Source organism: Astyanax mexicanus, chromosome 8 (genome assembly GCF_023375975.1).
Source record: "Astyanax mexicanus isolate ESR-SI-001 chromosome 8, AstMex3_surface, whole genome shotgun sequence".
Classification (NCBI taxonomy): domain Eukaryota; kingdom Metazoa; phylum Chordata; class Actinopteri; order Characiformes; family Acestrorhamphidae; genus Astyanax; species Astyanax mexicanus.
The window spans coordinates 44,504,383-44,526,776 of record NC_064415.1 but is presented as its reverse complement, the minus strand read 5'-3'; the positions used below and the strand labels follow the sequence as shown (position 1 = coordinate 44,526,776).

Genomic DNA, 22,394 nt, shown 5'->3' with positions numbered 1-22,394 from the left:
GCAGATAGATATTATTATAGATATTAAAAGTAGCAGCGGGGTTATCTTACTGGCTCCAATCAAAACACGGATCTAAACTGCGTCCGGATTATCTCTCTCTAACAGAAATAGTGCATACTATATGGTGGGTGTGTCGGTCATGTTGTAGTGCTGTTCGAAATCTCAACTGCCCGTTTTATCCCATATATAGATCACTATGGACACCCATAATGTATCACAGAATGTAGTATACAGGTGATGTAGACTAAAATGTCCAGTGTATACTGTGGTAATGTGTAATGTGTATGTGTAAACGGTTATGGGCTCATTCAGTTCCTCCAGAAGGAGGAAACAAAGATATCAATTGTTTCATTATATTTGTTCCCAGGGCTTAGAAGAATGTGCATAGGTTTTAGGAGGACTTCCTACGGTAGTCCCACAAGTGACCCAACCCGTTCCTCACACTGAAGCTCACAGTTAAAACACGTTCAAACAGGCAGAACCTAAGGTGTGAGATGTTTACTTTACTTAATGACATCACATTTCTGAGTGTATAACAGGTTTGGTTGAAACACTGCAGGGATTATAAACATACAGAGCAATTATAGACACCAACAGCCAGTGTTAACTGTGGGTTGCTGATTAAATGTTATTTTGCTTGTTTTAGAATTCCTTTTTAGGTCAGGGCTTTGGCTGGGCCGGTCAAGAATGGTCACAGATATGTTCCAAAGCCACTCATTTGTCCTAAGCTGTGTGCTTAGGGTCATTGTCTTGTTTGGAAGATAAACATTTAACTTTGAAGTCTGAGGTCCAGAGCACTCTGGAAGAGGTTTTCTTCCAGGATATCTCTGTACATGGCCGCTTTCATCCTTTTTTCTGTTGCAACCAATCGTCCCGTCTCTGCAGCTGAAAAACACCCCCAGCATGATGCTGCCACCACCATGTTTCACTGTTAGGTTTGTATTGGGCAGGTGATGAGCAGTGCCTGGTTTTCTCCACACACACACTTAGAATTAATACCACATTTTTAAATCTTTGTCTCATCAGATTAGAGAATCTTATTTCTTGTGTGTCTTGCACTGAGAAGAGGCTTCCGTCAGGCCACTTTGCCATAAAGCCTCGACTGGTGGAGGGCTGCAGTGATAGTTAAGTGGAACTTTCTCCCATCTACCTACTGCATCTCTTGAGCTCAGCCACAGTGATCTTTGGGTTCTTCTTTATCTCTCTCACCAAGGCTCTTCTCCCACGATTGCTCAGTTTGGCTGGACGGCCAGGTCTAGGAAGAGTTCTGGTCGTCCCAAACTTCTTCCATTTAAGGATTTTGGAATCCACTGTGCTCTATTAAACACAGCTGGACTCCAGTGAAGGAGTGGAACCATCTCAAGGAGGATCAGAAGAGTTAAATGAGTGTCACAGCAAAAGGTCTGAATACTTATGACCAAGTGATATTTTAGTTTCTCTTTTTTAATAAATTTGCAAATATTTCTACATTTCTGATTTTTTATTCTGTCAAGATAGAGTGCTAAATGTGTAAATTACTGAGAAATGAAATGAACTTTTTTTAATTTTGGCAAATGGCTGCAATGAAACAAAGAGTGGAAAAATTTAAAGGGGTCTGAATATACCCACTGTAGATCTAATTAGGCCTCATTAGGCCTTGATAGGTTATGTTGCTTGTGCTTGAACCCAGTAATTCACATCGGCAGATTTATTTAATTCATTTTTTAGCAGCCCTTTCCCTTATTTTTGAATAATTTGTTTGTCAATGCTCATCAACCTTCTCCAACCTGTACATGAACATTAACCTGTTCAGTATTGTGATGTGTTACTGATGCATGGTCCAACGTTTTTAATGGAATCACTCATTAGCTCTTTAGCTGTTCATCAGACAGAAAAGAATGCACACACAAAGCTTTCCAAACCACAAACCTCATTCATTCATCCAATTTTGGTTGCATTACATCTTTTAATGTTAATAATGAAAACATGACCTCAAAGCAAACGTTATTTTACATTGTCTAATAGGCATCGTTTAACGTTGAAATTCTGAATCAATGTTTATTTAAAAATGTTGAATTTTTGGGGCTGTGAATGTTCACTCGCAATACTTTTGGGTGAAAAATGCTCCCCTCTAGTAATAATATTATTAATATTATTGTCATTATTTAAATTTCACTTTCTACTCTACAAGACCAACACAGTACACACTACAAGAATGAATACAAATAAATATACATAGTTCATGTAGAAAAGTTTTTTTTACAAACAATACACATACATACATCTATAACGTTTTTTCAAAATTCTTTTGCTATCTACACAATTTACAAAATGTCTAGATTTTTTTTGCGGTTGTTTTACATTGTTTAAAAAAACTGAAAAAAAATCTGTGAATTCAGTTAAATACATTTTAGTCGTTGTTTGTTTCCCAACCGTAATTTAGAAGTGCTTCTATTGGTGGACAGTTCGTAACAGTGACGTCTCAGCCAATCAGAGACGGAGAAGGGCGGGACATGTCCGGAATACGGGTGGGGAAAAAAACTGACAGTCTAAGTTTGGTGGCTCTCCTGCTAACGGTAAGCTATCCTATCCCAGCACATTAAACCAGCGGCATTTATTGACATTTAAAGATGAATTTACTGGTTTTGAGTAAATTGAATGTAGGTTAGTTGCTAATGATCTCCTGAGCTGTCGGTCTGGGTGTGTGGTATTTGCTGTGGGAGGTAGTTAGGTTAGCTTATGTAGCTTAGCATAGCTAATGCACCATTGCCCAGCAATAACGGGCCAAAAGTAGGTTATTATCAAAGTTAGGGTTATTATATCTGTCAGTAGTTCACTGTTTTATTGCTGTTTCGCACATTAATTCAGAGCTGGAGAGAAGAGACTGACAAGCTAACAGCGATTTATGAGGCTGAAATTTACGTCTTTATCCATTCCACCTTAAATGATGCAGCAGATAGCTAACGCTAACTAGCTTACATTTTGACACAGGAGGCACTATTTAAGGTGGAGCTGACAATATTAATATAGAGTTTATTTAAAGCCTTGTATTTGTATTGAAGATGGTGTGATTGTGTGCATCTACTATGTAAGAAAAAAGTGTATACACTAAGGTAAAAAAGTGCATATAAAAAAGTGCAATTTTTTCCCAGACATGCAAATATGCAAATCATGTGTAATTAGCAACCCTTTGAAATAATCAAGAATTATTTCCACCAAAAAAATGAGAAAAATAGATGAAAAAGTGTGTTTTATTACTGGTCACAATTGTGACCGGTGGGATGATATGCTTATTCTCAATGAAAGGTTGTTGAAATAAGGGCCTTCTGACAGCAATCACTGAAACAGAATACTTGATCAGGAACTTGGGACTTCCCACACCATTGGAACACATGGAAAATATGTTCAAAATATCTTAACCGTGTTTGTTTATTTCAAATACAAATTGCAACAGCATCACTTTAGTGTAACATGTATTGAAACATTTATTTGTAAACATTTTAAATTGTACTTTAGTGCAAAGTAATTAGTTATAGTTAGTAGTTACTTCTCCGAAAAGGAAACTGAGTTACTAACTGAGTTACTCCATTATAAAAGTAACTAGTTACCAGTAAAAGTAACTATTGCATTACTTTTGTTACTCGCCCCTGAACGCCGTTATTCCCATCGCTGTTATGGAACCAACCTAATCTAACAAAAATTAAATGTAATTAGATTATAGGCAGGTATACAGTAACAAGGTAGAGCAAAGTGCTTGATTCTGTTGATCAACAATCAGTCTGACATTGTATTACAGTAACTTAGAAAATAAAGTTTTACATATTTAACATATTTTACCAGCCTTTTATTTGGGAGCTTTGAGGCAGCCATCCTCTTCTCAAGATGCAACCAGGAAGTAAACAGTTCTGGTCATGTGACAATTTACTCAAAAAATTTGATACTGCCCACATTTAATTGAAACATTGTAATATTTCAATATTTCCTTATAGAGTATTGGGAAATTCACCAGTAAGATTTTTAGAGGCTTATAATTAATAATTTTATTTTCGGGCACAATTGTGACCGATGGGTTGAAAGAAAATAAGAAAATAAGAATTGGTCAAATTAACAAAATATATTGCAAGATGCAGTGCTTTTAGACCTTTAATAATGCAAATGAAACTAGTTCATATTCATTTAGAAACATCAACAATACTAAAGTTTTATCTAAGGAAGAGTTCAGAAATCAATATTTGGCGGAATTACCCTGAATTTGACCATTGGCATGGTCTCCACAAGTCTTTCACACTGCTTTTGGAAAAAATTCAGAGCCAGAATTGAGCCATTTTTTCCTCACTCAAGATTTTTCTTTTAAACTCCTTTGGCATGGTTAATAGTTATTTTTTAGTCCAATTATTTTTGAGCTATTTCTAGCGCTTGTGTTGCCATCCAGCTTGTCCTATTGCAAGAGGATTATAATGTGACCACAGCAGTGTTTTTATACTTTTCCTCGTTAAATAAGATTTGGTTCGGGTGATCACCTTATCAGAAGCACATTAAGTAGAATGAGGTGTACTTGAAATGACTGTCATACATGTAGAGATGCTGATTTTTAGAACTTTTTGCAGTGGTCTCCTAATTTTTTTCCAGATCTGTATATTTAGGGAGTGACAGCCCAAACAAGATATTAGAGTTATTTAGTACAGTTTAGTAGGGCACATTTTGTAAAAAACTTAATATAAATGTATATCAGTAAATATTAGGTCTGTTATGATTATCAACTTTTTTAACATATATTGTACATATATATACAACATATATTGTATATATAATTGGAATAGATGGTATGATTATCATTTAAGACCAGTTCATGCCATTGGTATAATAATAATAATAATACAATACCATAATAATGCATACACATTACTGTTTACTGTGTAATACTAACTTTTATTATAATTTAAACATTGGAATAAAAATATTCATCTTTAAATATCCTAAATAAAAAAATAAACAATTAAAAGTCTTATTTTTTTTGTTTAGGATGGAGAGTGTTGAGGAAAAAGTGTCATCCAGAAAGCTGGAATTTGAAGGAAGCTGCAGCAGTGCCAACCGGCCACCCCGGCACAGAGAACGCCATGGGAAGTCTCCGAGGAGGAGGAGAGAGGCGAAGAAATCACACCGGAAAGCCAATGGTCAGGAACAGACAGGAAGTGATCTGCGAGCAGAGCAGCATGAGGCATCAGAGACACCAGTGGTGGTCGAGGAGACCAACGAGAGCTCTCCGAAAAGGCTGGAACGATGCAGGTGATTTAAAAATAACCATGCTTTAAGTAATGTGTAATAACTAAAAATTCTTTTGGTTTAGAGACTTGCTAAAAAAGAGAGTTTCACATAAACCTCTAGCTAGCTGTCTTTATAAAACAAAAAAGGCATGTTTTTTAAAATCCATGTTTTGTTGTTGTTTTATAACATGTCATTTAGAATATCTAATAAAATAACACAACCCCTATTATTTAAAATAGATCTGTATTTACTATTAATCCTCGGTATCACTACTAGACATAATCAGGATTTAAATACACTGAATGCACAATTCATATAAAAGAGTAGTGTACCAAGTAAAGGCAGCAAAAAATTATACCATTTACACATTTACATTAAAGAAGAGCCATTTAAACAAACCCTAGCCATCTTTTTTAGTTGAAAGAATAAATGCATGCCAGGGCAAATTTAACCTTCTTTGTCCACGTTTAGTGTAATCATCTTATACTGGGTCTTTTTCTCTTAATAAGTTCTGCTCGGAGTGAGTCAATGTAAGTCTAATAAGAGATCAATTTCTTTTTTCAGACGAGCTCATTTTCTGCATGGACCGTATCCAACCACTCATTTCGGACCCAAAGCCTGCGTCCTCCCCAACCCAACGTCAGTCATGTGAGTGTCATCCTGTCCACTTTAACCTAACCAAGGTCCGAACCAAGGTATGCATTCTTGAGGTTAAACTGCTATTGAATAAATGTGTGTGGTGACATTGCTGTAGGATGAATGGGTCGGGCTAAGCTGCCATTGGCAAAAAAAAAAAAGTTAATAAAAATGGCCTGCTTTTGCAGCTTTGTTTCTATTAAAGGACTATTTAACTGAAACCATAACAAGAACAAGGAAAGGAACTGTGTATCAGTGTGTGACAGGTAGCAGCCTTCATTTAACAGGTCATTTGTGTTTCAAAAAACATGGAGTTTTTCCAAAATATGGGCTCTTGCAAAGACTAACTCCAAACATGTCTGTATGCAAAGTAGTAGCCACCAAGTTAAATAAATAACATGATTTTCAGCATCATTGTTTGAGACCTGTTTTTAATTCTTGCTCCTAGTATCACTCACAGTTGAGAAATGTACTCTATAAGCCGCCACTGAAGGACACTTTTCAGGAGAAGCTAAGAGATACTGAGATGGTAGAGTAATATTACAGCATTTTACACAAATATAACTCAGAGTTACAATGTATTGGCAGGAAGTCTCCCTATTGTAGCCAGTACACCATCAGCATGGTATTAAAGCTTCTGATTTAAAATACAACTAATACAGAATGTTGATTTAATGTAAGCACTGAACAGCTTTGTACAACAATAATTACAGTACACTGAGCTAGGATTGGGTGGTTTATGGTATGGAATGAGAGAACAAAACATAGGGCGTGTCTGTTCAGACCTGGCTGCTGCTTCTGGGTAAAACTTAAATCATTAATAAGTTAATGGAGGTAAAGTTTGAATTCTGAGAAATCTGCACCAAAGAACAAAGATAAAACAGAGTGTGTGTGTGCGGGACAGTATAGTGGGTTTGTTGCCAACAAAAACACAAATAAACTGTAGAGAGATCACATCCTTCTTCCTTGTTCTCTATATAGGGTATAGTTTAACTGCTCAAAATACCCAAGGAAGTATAGAATAGCAAGGGGCAAATTAATTAAAAACTGCATTTTCTGTATTTTTAAAATGTATTATTCACTCACCAGAACACACAATTGTTTAGACCCACACATTCAGCCGACAGTTGTTTAGTCTCACACATTGTGCCTACAGCAACTGCTCTAGGAAGAATAAGTGAATGTGTGTTTTTTAAGTTGCCACATGACATTACACTGTGCTTTTTAAAGGTTTGGTGATGCCATCATTCTTAGTTGGTTCCATTACTGATGAAGAGAAAGACCTTGATTAAGGTCAAATACGTTATTCCTATTAGAGTCCCGAGTGGCTTGTTTTAAGTGAGAGGGTTTCCTGTGTTTGTTTGAATTCCAGGCACATCCAGGACCCGGCTAGCCAGCGGCTAACATGGAACAAACCCCCTCTCAATGTGTTGGTTATCCGCAAGGTCAGAGACGAGGGTCTGCTGGAGCCCTTTAAGGAACTGTGCAGGTTTCTGGTGGAGGTAGGAGATGATGTCTTTTGTAATGTTCATATGTTGTGAAGAGCAGATTTTGGTAGTTTCCTGTTCTTTAAATAAAACAGGCTCCACCCACTCACACCTGATAGTCATCCTATTGATTGAAATACCTGAATTGTTTTTCAAATCAAACTAACTGCTAATCCTAGAGGTTCACATATTTTTGCCATTCACAAATTTTCTCAATAAATTAATGACTTAGTATAATTTTTGTGTCTCGTTTAACTGGTTTATCCTTGTTTTTTTTTTCTTTTTAGGACTTGTGTGAAAATCTGAAGATGTTTTGGTCATATTTATGCAGAAAATATGAAAATTCTAAAGGTTTCAATTTGAAGTACTATAATTAGAATGTGGTCCTTCTGTTTCTCTGCGTAATTTATTCTTCAGTGGCCAGGACCTCACAGAACCACCACAGAGCAGCTATTATTTGGGTGGTGGATCACAGCACTGCAGTGACACTGACATGGTGGAGGTGTGTGGTTAGCTTTTTTTAAACCCCTCAGTGTTGCTGCTGTACTGAGAGTTGTTGACCAAATATAAATATCCAGCCAACAGCATCCTGTGGGCAGCTTCCTGTGACCACTGAGAAAGGGATGAACAACACAAACTTTCTTTACATCTATGAGGTGCTGCAGCTAGGTAGGAGTGTCTAATAGGGTGGTTAGTGAGTGGACACAGTGTTAAGAAATCCAGCATTACTATTGTGTCTGATTATATATTAGCTTATTTTTGGTCTAAGCTGTTTCTTTGTCTACTAAAGAAAACACAATTAAATGTATTTATTACTGAAGTGCCATTTAAACCATTGATCCAAGGTGTTTACTACAGTGGACAGTTGTCCAAGTCTTGATTGGCGGTTAAAAAGGCAAAAAAAATAATATATGTAATAAATCATGCACAAAGGCTTGAAGCAGGAGCAGGTCAGATTAGCTCTGACTCAGTAAACACAAGCAGCTTCTGAGAGAGAGAGCACGCTTTGTTAAAAGGACTCACCTTCTCTTTCAAAGCAGTGCTGCGGTGAAAGGCCAACACTCATGCTAATCAAACTCATCAATCTTCTGCCTTTTCAGGAAGCCTTTATACAAAATAAACAGTCGTTAAATGAAGAACCAGTCCTCCGGTAGGAGAGAGCGTGAGCTGTAGACATTAAACAAACATGAAGTTCAAGCAGCTCAGGGTCTTTTATTTTCAGTTCAGCTCACAAACAATACAGCACTTCATAAAACATAACCAAAGTTATTAAACTGTTAATGTTTTAGAAAATGGGCAAAGGAGAAAATATCGTTTTAGTATTAGTAAGAAATTGTTATTCATTAATACCGTAATTTTACATACATTAATATTTTCCCAGTTGGTCAGAATATGTCTAAAATCACAGGATAGCAATATACAAAGGGCTTATAAAATATTGCCTCAGGGACAGCCCGAGAACACCCACACCGGTATAAGTGGTGAGGTGTTCTCTTTTGAGTAAGAATGAACACGGGCCAGTGAGCTCATAGTAAGGTGATGTACATTATTATATTGAGTTAAAGCAAGACCTAACAAGGTCTGCTTCCACAGTGTTATATTTGTAATATACCAGCACAGTGGACAGTGCAGTGAGTGGTAAGGATTGTGACTGATGGTGTCAGGTTAGAATTTCTAGACATTTCTGCTAGAATCTCATCCACGCTCAAAAGCGCTCTTTAGCTTCCGGCAGACATGGCAAAAGTCATGGAAAACAAAACACTTGTTCATATCACAGTATATATGGCACATTAGTATATACTACCAGAATAAAACCACAAAAAAACTTGTCTCATCTATATTTTTTCCATATATTTTCACTTTTTAATATAAAGTCAGAAGTCAATATGGGAGTTTTATTGTGAATGGAAGGGTCGAAATGTTCCAAAGTGGCTCAATTCAATATTTATATTGGTTAAAAGTATTTTTAACATTAATAATGTTGCTGTTTTAAAGTGTTTGAGGAGACTGTGTGTTGTTTATATGAAATAGACTGTTTAGCTGATTCCTGTGCAGGACTGAGATCAGTTCTTTGTTTGTTTCTGAGAGCAGGAGAAGAAGTTGATGGTATACGTGGAGAAGAAGGTGGTGGAGGATGGCTCTCTAGTGGCAGACGAGATGTTCTCCAGCGTCCGCAAGCAGCTGTGCACCTTCAGAGAGGGTACAGCTAGTCAAGAGTCTTTTATTGTCTGTAGTGCAACATAGAACTAAAAGACTACAAGAAATACAGTGCAGTATCGATACGGTACACTTCAATGTGCGATAGATAGATAGATAGATAGATAGATAGATAGATAGATAGATAGATAGATAGATAGATAGATAGATAGATAGATAGATAGATAGATAGATAGATAGATAGATAGATAGATAGATAGATAGATAGACTTTCAGTCTCTGTGTGCTGAGTGTATACACATAATACACATAGGTTAACTATGCAAACAAACACCTAGGCCAAAATGTTTGTCTGTCATATAGGGATGTAATTCTTTTTGAACCGTCACAGTACTGGGGTCACGGTCTCTCTCTCGCTCTCTCGCGGGTCCTCTTTCTCTCTCTCTCTCTCTCTCTCTCTCTAGTAATATGTTTAGTGAAAAAATATTTGTAGATTAAGCAGTTAAAGTAATGCATTTTTTTCTTAAAAACTAAAGTGCCACAATCAGGCACACTGTTTTTTTGTTTCATATTTAGCTAAATATAAACCCTATCGTTTCTAAAAACTGCAGCATTATCGCTCTCTGGTGAGGATCTGTGATTAATTGTGGAAAACAATAATCTCTCCTTCAAAGTTTCTTCTGTGGCTCGTTTAGTGGGCTATTTCACAATTTTCATGGGCTTGTAAACAATGTTTCGAATCATTGATTCACTTAATGAGTCGAATCAACCCAATATACATATATATTTTTACAGGTAACCCTAGTTTTGAACCATTTTTTGTCATCTGTAGTTTGACATTTAGTAGGAGGGGAGAAATTGATTATAATCGAAAATTGGATTTTTTTTTTAGGCCATAATCGCTCAGCACTAGAGCACCATAACACAAACCATGGCCTGTAGTTTAGAAATGTTTTGTTTATAATATTTAGCATTATTGTCTCTTAAGCATTTATGAGTTAAGTGTGTGTGTTCGTCCTTCAGGGTTTGACGATATCTCAGACTGTATAGACCTGATCATCTGTCTAGGTGGAGACGGCACGCTCCTCTACGCCTCGTCTCTTTTCCAGGTGAGTCAAGGTCGTGAGTGCTGTCCTCTAAAGTCTCTGGTGTTGTTTCAGTCACTGTCCAGAATAACTCAGAATGTAAATGTGTGTGTATGTCTGTACAGGGCAGTGTCCCCCCAGTCATGGCTTTCCATCTGGGCTCGCTGGGCTTCCTCACACCCTTTAAGTTTGAGTCCTACAAGACTGAGGTGGACAAAGTGTTCGAAGGTACTGTGGGCTTTTTTTATTTAGAGTTTCTCAAACACACACACACACCAGAGCCAGCAGGGATAAAAGTATTAAACTCCCGCTCAGTTCTGTCCCGCGCCGCAACATATTCTGACGTTGGAATATTGCTGTTTCCCTTGTGTGTTTGTGTTGTAGTCTGGAATGTTAATTATTGCTATGCCAGTATGTATATGATGTGTGTGTGTGTTCTAGGTAATGCAGCTATTGTCCTGCGCAGTCGTTTAAAGGTGAAGGTAGTGAAGGGTTTGTTCCAGAGAACGAAGCAGCTCTCTAAACCTGAAGAAAACGGAACCGGCCCTCAGAACCACATCAGCCCAGAGACGGCTAAAATCACACTGCAGCTACAGGTAAACACACAAACACACACACATTTTTCTTCTTCTGCTGAGTTTGCTGAGGAACGCTTCCTGCTCAGCTTCCTGTAATTTGTTCTGAAAGTTTGAACCATCCAGAAAAGCGTTTTCACACTGCAGGCGAAGCGGACCATGGTTCAGAAGATCCGGACCGAGACCACCTCTCTTGGTCGGACCAGAATCTGGTCCTTTGGTCCGAATCGTGGTTCGCGGCCCCTTTCACACCTGCTACTTTGGTTCGGACCAAACTGAAAAGTCTGAAAGTCCGGACCAAACGAGGCAGGTGTGAAAGCACCCTTAGATTCATCCTGAAATTTCACCCGAAAACCAAATATCACTAACATTTTATGCATTTTATGAATAGTGTGTAATGATAATAGTTACATTGTCAGTAGTAATGTTGATGGTAACACCTGGCAATAACAGCACACACTGGTGTTCACATTCCCTAGTAATGTTTAGGTTTACATCAGGTGATGGCAGCTTCCTGCAAAACAGGATGTATGCAGATGTTCAGGGTTAAAAGTGTATAACGGCTTTTACTGTTTTTCCTACACACTGGAACCATTCGTTTTGTGTAAATATGTTGTCCTCAAATCTGACTAACATTTGTGTGTGTGTGTGTAGGTGCTGAATGAGGTGGTGGTAGACAGGGGACCCTCTTCTTATCTGTCAAATGTTGACCTGTACCTGGACGGCCGCCTCATCACCTCTGTGCAGGGTGACGGTGAGTGCACAGCTCTAATGGGGTAGATTTAATACAGAAGGTCCAGTAAATATAATTACTGTTACTCCTTGGCCAGTTTGTACTGGATGGACTAAGGTTTTTAAACGTTTTGCAACTCTTGGCCCACGTAACCCAACAGAAATTGTTCTGGGGCCCACATTAAAATAAACAATTTAACATTCAAACAAAAACAGCTTAACAATCAATGTAGAGTATTAAATTGACCAATAAGCTTGAATTCCCTCTTTGTCCTTTCACTCTGATACTTTATTCACGACAGGTAAAACTCTGTGTTTCACACAGATTTACATTCACAATAACAAAGTCACTATCTAACCCTTGGTGGGTTTTCTTGCGAGGCCCCCCCTACAGGCCGGGAGTAAATGTCGTGCTGCTGTTCCTCCCTAACCACAAGTGATTGGTTTGAGCACAGCAGACCGATGAACATAATGCAAATGCTTTGCATGGTTAAAAGTAAAATATAATCCGAAAAAAAAATCACCAGTAAACAATAATCTAGGCTAACACACTCATTTTATGCAGCTCATTGTAAAACATACTCCAAACCAAATCAAGGTTAGATACTTCACTTATAAGTTTGACAAATAGTAAGTGATGGAAAGGCTGTTATCAAACTATTACTAAAACAGACATTTTTATCCAGCGACTTCTCGTGATGCTTGAGAATTGTGAGCTGATGGGCTCCTGAAGTTGCAAGCATGGGCGTTAGAGAGAAACATAATTTACCATGTATTGATTAGTTTAATCATCTAAAACGGTATGAAACATTTTAAGTAGCTGAAAAAAGTTTCATAGTGTGCCTTTAACTGGCTTTGTCAGTCATATGACTGTAGTTTCCAAACCTGTTAAAGGTTATTTTTACAAATAATTTACATATATTGCATCTTATTCAAAATATATTTGTGAAAATATATTCATATACTAGAAGGATTTTTACATTTACATTTTACATAAGTTTATAGAGTGACTTTGTTAAAAACAAATACCTCTTTGCTTCTGTACTGGAATGTGTGTGTGTGTGTGTGTGTGTGTGTGTGTGTATGATCCTCTGTGCAGGTGTGATCGTATCGACTCCAACAGGCAGCACTGCTTATGCTGCAGCAGCAGGAGCCTCCATGATCCACCCCAACGTCCCAGCCATTATGGTTACCCCCATCTGCCCCCACTCACTCTCCTTCAGACCCATAGTGGTGCCTGCAGGGGTGGAGCTGATGGTGAGTAGAGTTATAATATTATAAATTATAATTTAAATGTGTGATGTTTAATGTGTACAGTAAAATATATCTATAATGATTAAGTAATACTAATACTAAGTAGGACTGTGCATTGGCTAGAACTTGTGTATCACAATACAGGGGTTACAATATATCGCAATATATTGTGATAATTTAAGCAAGGTGACATATCGTTTTTTTTTTATCAATTTAGAACCAGTGTGTCATCAGTGCGATCCATCAACACAGTACAGCATTGATATATAGCAGTCGGGATTTATACACAACAAAAACTCACATAATAAACCACGAGTCACAATACAATACAGTATTTTTAAGGGTTATTGTGACACTGAGAAATCAGATCCTGCTTAAAGCCATAAACTACCTGTGTGCGTTTCCACTTCATGTATTCATTGTTTCAAATTAAAGCCCAGGATCTTTGTAATTGCAATTTCATGACATTTATTAAATTCTAAAACCGTGGAAAAAAGCAATAGATTATTTTATTTTGTTATGTTTAATAACCTTTTTTAATAACATTTTCCTACTGGTCAGATTACACTCTCTCCAGATGCCCGTAACACAGCCTGGGTCTCTTTTGATGGGAGGAAGAGACAAGAGATCCAGCATGGAGACAGGTGAGACCCTGTGCCCACAAAGCCCCGGCAAAAATGCTTATTTCGATAATTATATTTATATCTATACATTAGAGTTTGGATCCGGCCCAACAAATACCCACGCTCGTTCATGTTCTCTCCGAGCCCCGCTTCGCCCTTTAAACTGTCAGTATGAGCCCAATTAAACCTGACATTTTTAACTCCAATTTCGAGTTAAACGAATGAATAATATCATATTTAACAATGCTGTTATTGAACAGTGCAACACAGAAGAATTTTTTAAGAATGGAAATGATTAAAACACCAACAGTGTGGACAATGATGCACAGGCCTAAACATCAGCAAAAGCAGGCTTTAATAGTGTTGCAGGTCCAGTGTAATGAGGATGAGTGGAGGAGCTCATGTATGCTCACTGTGCAGGCCAGTGCTGTGTGATTATAACATTCTAACATGCACATTCTTTACAAACACAGTGTGATTTGCTATTTTATTATATTGTGATTATGACATATGTAAAGTTATATATAAAAAAAAATACCATACAAAACCTAGGCCTGTCACAGACCGTTTTCTTTAAGGCTCTTAACACAGCTCAACAGAATCTTTTATTTTATTTGTTGTCTGATTTGTTGATATATCACTGATTTTTGAGAGTTTGGATAATTCATGTCCCACTAAAAAGTGCTATTTCTGTTGGTAATTACTAACATTTATTCATTATTTACAACATTAATTTATTAACAAAGTTACAATCAGGGAGTTCTTTGTAAACATGTAAGGTTCTTTTAGAGGTTGATTTTTCATTTTTATTAAATTAATTATCATTTGCTGGTCTATTGTCTACAAAATCAGTTGTCCTCAAATAGGAGATGATCATTTTAACTTCATAAAAAGTAATAGTTAAATTTATAATATCTTTACCACATGTAAGAATACACTCTAATATGTATTAAAATTACGGTTGTCAACATTTAAGCATTAACGCCTGCGATTATTTTGAACTCAGTAGTGAGTTATTATTTTTTTAACTCAGTTAATTACGTCACCTAGTTTGACTCTAACTTCCACTGTAATCTGCTCCAATGCACACTTATTTTCTGGAACTGTTCACTTGTGCTGAGAATGTAATCTGGTCTTGGTCCGACCCAACTAACAAATATACTTACTTTTAATTGAACTGAACTGGCGCAGTTTAATCTGAATGTGCTGGAAAACAGAATCTTCTCGGTATATTTACTTTCTTGCTCCCGTGCCAGACAGCTCTAACCAATCGGAGGAGACAATGTGCTCGCGTGGTTTATTGGTGAGCATTTTGGTGCATTTGTGCCTGTGTAAAATCAAACCAAACAGAGGGAGAAACACCCAAAATAAACAAACTCATCTGAACCTTAGAAACCAACTACAGGTGAGAAAACGCTATTTTATACTCAGATAATTAAGTTCTAATTCAGAAATCCTTACAACCAAGCTGAGACACTTACAATAATTAAAAGTAAAAAAGTATCCTCTATCCAGTTTATCATGCATTCTTTATTCCAGCGCCCCATGTTGGCTTTATGTCCCCTCAAACATACTAGTACTAGTATTTTAATTGACACCACTAATATAAATATATAGTTTAGTATATATTTTTACATTAATTCCTGTATTTACATTTAAATACCCACTATAAAACTTGCGTCGCATGAACAAGTCCAATTAATCACAGTTAATTAAAGAATATTGTTGTGAATAATCTGATTTTTTTTATTGATTGACACTACTAAAATACAAAACATAGATTAGATTGTGAAATAAATGTTTACTGAAAACGTCTGAAGTAACTAGTAAACTGAGGGAAAACAAGATGCCTAATGTGAAGAACTCCTGCAGATCATGTAAAAACACCTATTTTATGAAACAAATATGAGGAGATTGCACCTGTGCATTTCTAAACAGCCAAGACTTTATTCTGAATGTTATACCTTCAGATTTTAATTCAACTAATTTTTATTTTCAACCATTTTTTTTTTCTAATTTCTTAAGAATCAGTGAAATGTACTTTTGTCTGTATGTCTGAGCACCCTGTGGTCTCGCACTGTAAGAGTGTATAAGGGACTACAGCGCTGGGCTCTACTTATTTTGTTTATCTCACTTTACTTTTATTTTATTTTTTTTATTTCTATAATTTTATTTCAAATTTTTCCCATTTTCTCCCCAATTTACACGGCCAATTACCCAACACACCAGGAGGGTGAAGACTAACACATGCTTCCTCCGATACACGTGAAGCCAGCCACCGCTTCTTTCCGAGCAGCCAGTGCGCTTGGAGGAAAGTGCAGCGACTCTTTTCCGGTACATCAGCTCACAGACGCCCTGTGCTGCAGACATCACCGTAGGAGTGATGTGGGGAGAGAGCGCCATCTACCCACCAATTTTGATGGCAAAGCTGCATGAGCTGGGGTTCGAACCTGCGACCTCCTGCTCATAGTGGCAGCGCTTTAGACCGCTGGACCACTCGGCGCCCCGTTTATCTCACTTTTACCTGCAGCTGCAAACACACACGGCTAAAATGAAAAGTTAATTTAGACCTGATTATAATGACAAATCTGTTCAGTACACACTCACAGTCTTGCCGTATAAAGCATAGCACATTAAACTGAAGTCTATTAAAAAATGCACTAATCTCTCTTTACTCCATACATAATTAATCAGTCTAGATGAAGTTTACTAGATTTTATTTACTGCTTATTTAGATTAGTATTGGAGCTATGAGCTACACTCTACTGAAACTGTGTTCTCAGATATCTCTGATAGACCGCTTTACGGGATTTCTGACAGTGGCTGTGACTGTTGCACTCTGTAGAAAGGAACTATATAGTTTACTCATCATCATCATCTGCGGTCACTCGTAGTCAAATATGACTGTCCTCCTTCCTAGTCCTTGTGGGTCTTCAGATGGGCGTAGAGGCCGAATCTGCACCCAAGTATTCTTGTACAATATGGACAAGGGAATGTAGCAGTAGTAGATTTGGGTCTGGCCTGCTTGGATGTTACTCTCTCCTTTCTGAGTCTTTGTGTTTGACCTATGCAAAGGTTATCGTTATACAGTGCAGCAATGTATCTCCTGCTCACCCTGTCTTTCGCTGTGTCTTTCCAAGATTTAAGTTCTATGTGGCAATTCTTTAAGCTTGTTTTGATGATGTCCTTAAATCTTTTCTTCTGGCCTCCAGGGGCTCGTTTGTTGTTTTGGGAGGCGAGAGTCAGGCATGCGAATAACATGACCAATCTGCCTTGTTGGTTTTGAGCAATGGTGGCAGTAATAGTAGAAAAAATAGTCCTCCAAAATGCTGGTGTTAGTGCGTCGGTCCTTCCTCCTAATCTTCAGTATTTTACGGAGGCATCTATGATATGTTACAAGTGCTTTTAAGTGCCTACTGTATGTGATCCAGGCTTCTGATGCATACAGCAGGTTAGGCAGCACCACTGCTTTATAGACCAATATTTTGGTCTTTGATTCGAGGTCTCGATTCTCAAAGACTCTTTTCCTTAGCCTTGAAAAAGCCCTACTGGCACAGCTGAGACGGAAGTCTAGTTCATCATCAATATTAGCCTTCAATGACAGGAAGTTACTGAGATATTGGAATTGGTCCACATTTTTCAGTCTGGTGTTGTTAATAGCTATATTTGGGGGCAGGACAGGCCAGCTGCTTTGGATGGAGGTTGATTTGGGTTTTCCATATGTTTATGGCTAGACCAAGCTGTTTGTATGCTTTTGCAAAGTAGATTTTTTTTTTTTTGCGAGAGCTACAAGGCCATTGCCGTCCGCATACTGAAGCTCCATGATGCACACAGTGGAGGTTTGACCTTTAGCCCTAAATCGGTTGATGTTGAAGAGTTGACCCTTAATTCTATACATAATTTTTACACCCTGAGGCAGGTTCTTGCTTATAATATAACAGCGACAAATATGGAGAATAATGTTAGTGCCATGACACATCCCTGTTTGACTCCCTTTTTAGTGCAAATGACGCATCGTAAAAATCATGACTGTGGTGCCTCTGTGTGGCCGAAATCCACTCTGACAGCGGGTTGAGTCTGTTGGTTAAAACCTGTGCTAGGGCTTTTCCTGTAGTGGAAAGGAGAGAGATGCCACAGTAATTCCCGCAATCCGCTTTGTCTCCCTTCTTTTTTTATAATTTTATTTCTATTTTTTTCCCATTTTCTCCCCAGTTTACACGGCCAATTACCCAACCCACTCATTAGGACTCCCCCTATCACTAGTGATGCCGCAACACACCAGGAGGGTGAAGACTAACACATGCTTCCTCTTATACATGTGAAGTCAGCCACCGCTTCTTTTCGAGCTGCTGCTGATGCAGCATTGCAGAGGAAAGCACAGCGACTCTTTTCCGATACATCAGCTCAAAAACGCCCTGTGCTGCGGACATCACCCTAGGAGTGATGTGGGAAGAGAGCGCCATCTACCCACCCAGAGGGAGCAGGGCCAATTGTGCTCCATCTGAGCGCCGGCAGCTTGATTGGCTTCGAACCTGCGACTTCCTGCTCATAGTGGCAGTGCTTTAGACTGCTGGACCACTTGGTGCCCCCACTTTGTCTCCCATCTTAAAGATGGGGACAATTAGGGGGCACCCCTGACCTGACCTGGATTTTCTCTTCTGACCATATTTTGAGAAACAAGGCATGGATGTGCTCAAGAAGATCAGGACCGCCTTTCTTCAGGACTACTGCTGGGATACCATCAGATTCAGTAGCCTTGTTGTTTCTTATCTTCTTAATCACATCCTGCACCTCTTCCAAGCTGGGAGGCTCTCCCATGCTTTCAATTATGGGCTGTTGAGGGAGTTGTTTAAGTCCCTGTTTAACAAGTCCTTTAACCCTGTTGGAGTCCTTGTTTAACAATTCTTAATGTGCTCTCTCCACCTATTGGCAGTTGACACCTTAGCCTTAAGCAAGATTAGTTCTTCTTTAGAGCAAATGGGGGTTAGGCAGCAGTGGCTGGGGCCATATACTGCTCTCGTGGCATGAAAGAAACCCTTCATATCTCCATAAACAGCATACTGCTGGATCTCCAGAGCCCTCTTTGTCCACCACTGATTCCTCAGTTTCCTAACCTGCATTTGGACGACTGCCTTCGCTTTGGCATGGGTTGCTCTTTAACCTTACAGTTGATGTTATTTTGCCAGGAAACAAAGGCCTTATGCTTGATGTCTATAAGGTGTTGAACCTCAGCGTCATTCTCATCATAGCAGTCTTGATGCCTCCACAAGAATGCCTTTGCAGGACTTCATGATGGTAAAAGAAAGTATGCCCTAGTGTTCTTCAATATCATCCGGATACTGTTTGGGCAGGTCAGCGCTCAGAGCATCCCTTAACTGATGTTGGTAGATGTTGTCACCCAACAGCTCGATGTTAAGCTTTGGTCGACTTTTCTGCAACCCTCTTAAGGCGGTAGTCAGTCCAACAGTCGTCTGCACTGATCATTGCTCTGGTGTTAAAAACATCATGGTGGTCTTTGGAGCGGACAATAACAGTCAATGAGATGCCATAGTTTGGAGTGAGGGTGCATCCAAGATGTTTTGAGCTTAGTTTTCTGGCGGAAAAGTGTGTTAGTGTTGACCAGGTGGTGCTTTGCATATTTAGTTAGCAGCAGTAAGCTAAAGTTAAAGTTTCCCACCCCTTCTCTCCCCAGCGTACCCCTCCATAGATGGTGGTTTCGTCCCACTCAGGCGTCCCCCTCTGGCGTTCGCCTTAGTCCTTAGGGACTTCGGATAAAAGTTTGTCCAGGTCAGCATAGAAGGCCTTCATCCTGTGTGTGCATCAAGTGTTGGAGCATAGGCACTTATAACAGTGGCCCTCTGACTGCTGGCAAGCATCAGGGGCATGGTCATCAGGTGCTCATTGATGCCCACAGGGAGTTATTAGAGGTATTTGACAAGGCTGTTCTTAACTGCAAATCCCACACATGGATTTGTGCTTCATTTGCGGGCTTTCCTTTCCAAAAGAAGTGTAGTCACATTTTTCCTCCTTTTGCTGCCCTTCATCAGCCAGTCATGTCTCAGAAAGTGCTGCGATATCAATGTGGACCTTCTCAGCGCCCTGGAGATGATGGCAGTTTACCTTTCAGGGCGATCACTGACTTGATTGTCCATCTGCTCAGTTATGGGTGCAGCTGCTGAGAAGCTCTTTCTGCCTCAATCCAAGATCTTAGTGACTGTATCTAACACCTATCGCCTGTGTGCCAGGTTGTGGCTAGGAATTCCTGATCGCCACAGGGCTTTTCCCTCCTTCAGGAGGATGCCTACTCGTCTTTTAAAGTGGGGAGACTGATGTGCCAGCAGCCTCCACATGGTCCTTGGTGAAGTGGGCCTATATCTAATAGCATGTATTTCACATACACCTGGAGACCTATCTCTGTTGCAGTCTTCATCCGCCACTTCTGCCGTTGAGGTCTTCAGATCGTAATAATTTTATTCAAAAAATTATTATGCTTAATTTCATATTATATGTTTCATACATACAGAAAGGAATGCTGTATTTTTCGCACTATAAGGCGCATGTAAAATACTTTAATTTTTCCAAAAACCATCAGTGCGCCTTATAATCCAGTGTGCTTTATGTATGAATTCTACCAGTCAGGTTGTAAGAAGCAGTAAAGCCACTCTGCTGAAGTGCTGCGTTTTAGTTTAGTTCTCCAGCAGTATTAGCTTTAGCCGCCTAGCGCTAGCCATTCGGCTGTTCAGAGGCGAGTATACTGAACATTTAGTCTAGTAAATGTTCAGTCTACTGAACAGACAGTAGACTGAACATTTACTGTGTTAAACCAAGCTACTGGGGACTTAGGCGGCATTAGTGATTATCGTTAGCGTTATTTTTAAGTGATTAAATAAAAATCAAGAAATCAAGAATTATGTGTGTGAAGTATAAACAGTGTGTCCCCCCTCTCTCTCTCTCTCTCTGTGTGTGTAGCATAAAAATCACCACCTCCTGCTATCCGGTGCCATCTCTCTGCTGCCATGATCTGGTGTATGACTGGTTCGACAGCCTGGCGCAGTGTCTGCACTGGAACGTCCGCAAGAAACAAACACGACTCACCGACGCATCAGACACCTCCGACACTGAAAACTGACCTCTGTACTCTCTCTCATACATACACACACACACACACACACACTTGTGTATCACTCTACTGTCAGAGCTAAAAAAAAAAAAAAAAAGAACACTGTGTCGTGACTTTAGTCCAAGTAATTTTGGACAGTTTCTGTTGGTCCATTCTTCATTAAATGTAATTAAACCTTAAACAGCTTAAAAATGTTACTACACTGAAGACACAAGATATTAAAGCACAAATACCTGAAAGACATTGAATCAGAATGTTGTTCCTCAACAGAACCTGCTCTCTTGCACTATAAGCACATATTAAGCAAACTAAATTATACATGTTATTTGTGAATGTGATTTTTATTTAGCTATGCCAGTCTGTGTTTGAAAGCTCTATTATTATTATTATTATTATTATTTGTTAACATAGATGGTGTTAATAACCGTCATCTCTAATAGTTTCATACATTCCAGTTGGTTTCAAACAGCAGTCAGTTCTCTCAGTGCTCAGGTTAGCATGTCCTAAAGCAGTGTGCAGTGTGTGTTATGGTTGAATGCTGCAGGTTTTAAATGTATATTTGATAACAACTGGCTGAACATTTGCTTTAGGTTAATGCATCTGTAGAAAGGCCATGGTCAGATACTATGGAAGGGATACTTTAAGTTCTAGTCAACCTTAGTGGACAGTTTGTTGAGACTAGGAATATCACACCGAAAATAATGTTTTTCCACAGAAATGCATTTACAAGTAAATTTAGTGCTTTTAGCTGATTTCGCTTAATGTGCATCCTACAGCAAGCCCAAAGGTTGTTTCCCAAACCACACACTCCCACAAACGGTATATAGAAAGGTAATTCAGCTTTAGCATAGCTCTAGTGAGTATGGTGTAGATTTGTGCAGTTTGGGATACAGCTGAACAGTGAGGAAGAGAGCAGACACTGTTTAAAGCTCCACTAGGTAGGATTGAGATTTTGTGCTTGTGGGCTCCCCCTACAGTTGTAGAGTGTAATAAATGTTTCGGGCGGATTCGTTTCTGTGTCTCGTTTTCTGGCTTTCACAGACATATTCGGTCTCTTCCCAGTTTCTGCCAGAGTGTCTGTATGTTAGTTTGTAAAGAATGAACCAGTAGTCCTTGTAGAACTGTTAGAACTAAAGGTCGGAAAGCAGGTCGCAGTTTCTGCAAGCGTTGGTCGGGAGCTCTGTGGAGCTCCGGCACAGACATGAGAGCACCGCTATTCCTCCTTTTATACCTCAATGCAGCGCTGCAGTGAGTTTCAAGCTGTACTTTTACTTCTTTAAAAAGATCAAAAATCAAGAAAATCCTACCTAGTGCTGCCTTAATGGCCACTTTTCAGCATAATCCTGCTTATGCTTACTGTACCTTATATCCTGCTGTGAGGGTTTGATTAAAATCAGTGAAAAGAGCCTTAGTGAGGTTAGAGGATCCTGTGGCATTAGGCATAGTGCCAATAGGTTTATCCTTTTCTATTAGCAGTACTC

General features: G+C 38.8%; 1 protein-coding gene across 1 annotated transcript; it reads left to right on the top strand.

Moving 5' to 3' along the window:
- Positions 1 to 2,465: 2,465 nt before the first annotated feature.
- nadkb (NAD kinase b) lies at positions 2,466 to 21,013 on the top strand. The gene is made up of 12 exons (XM_007234362.4): positions 2,466 to 2,555; positions 5,002 to 5,265; positions 5,809 to 5,892; positions 7,253 to 7,382; positions 9,459 to 9,567; positions 10,548 to 10,633; positions 10,735 to 10,837; positions 11,051 to 11,205; positions 11,839 to 11,938; positions 13,016 to 13,173; positions 13,732 to 13,814; positions 20,763 to 21,013. Exons 2-12 carry the CDS (start codon positions 5,003 to 5,005, stop codon positions 20,920 to 20,922), a joined length of 1,431 nt encoding a protein of 476 aa, XP_007234424.3. The 5' UTR covers positions 2,466 to 2,555; position 5,002; the 3' UTR covers positions 20,923 to 21,013.
- The last annotated feature ends 1,381 nt before the right edge of the window (positions 21,014 to 22,394 follow it).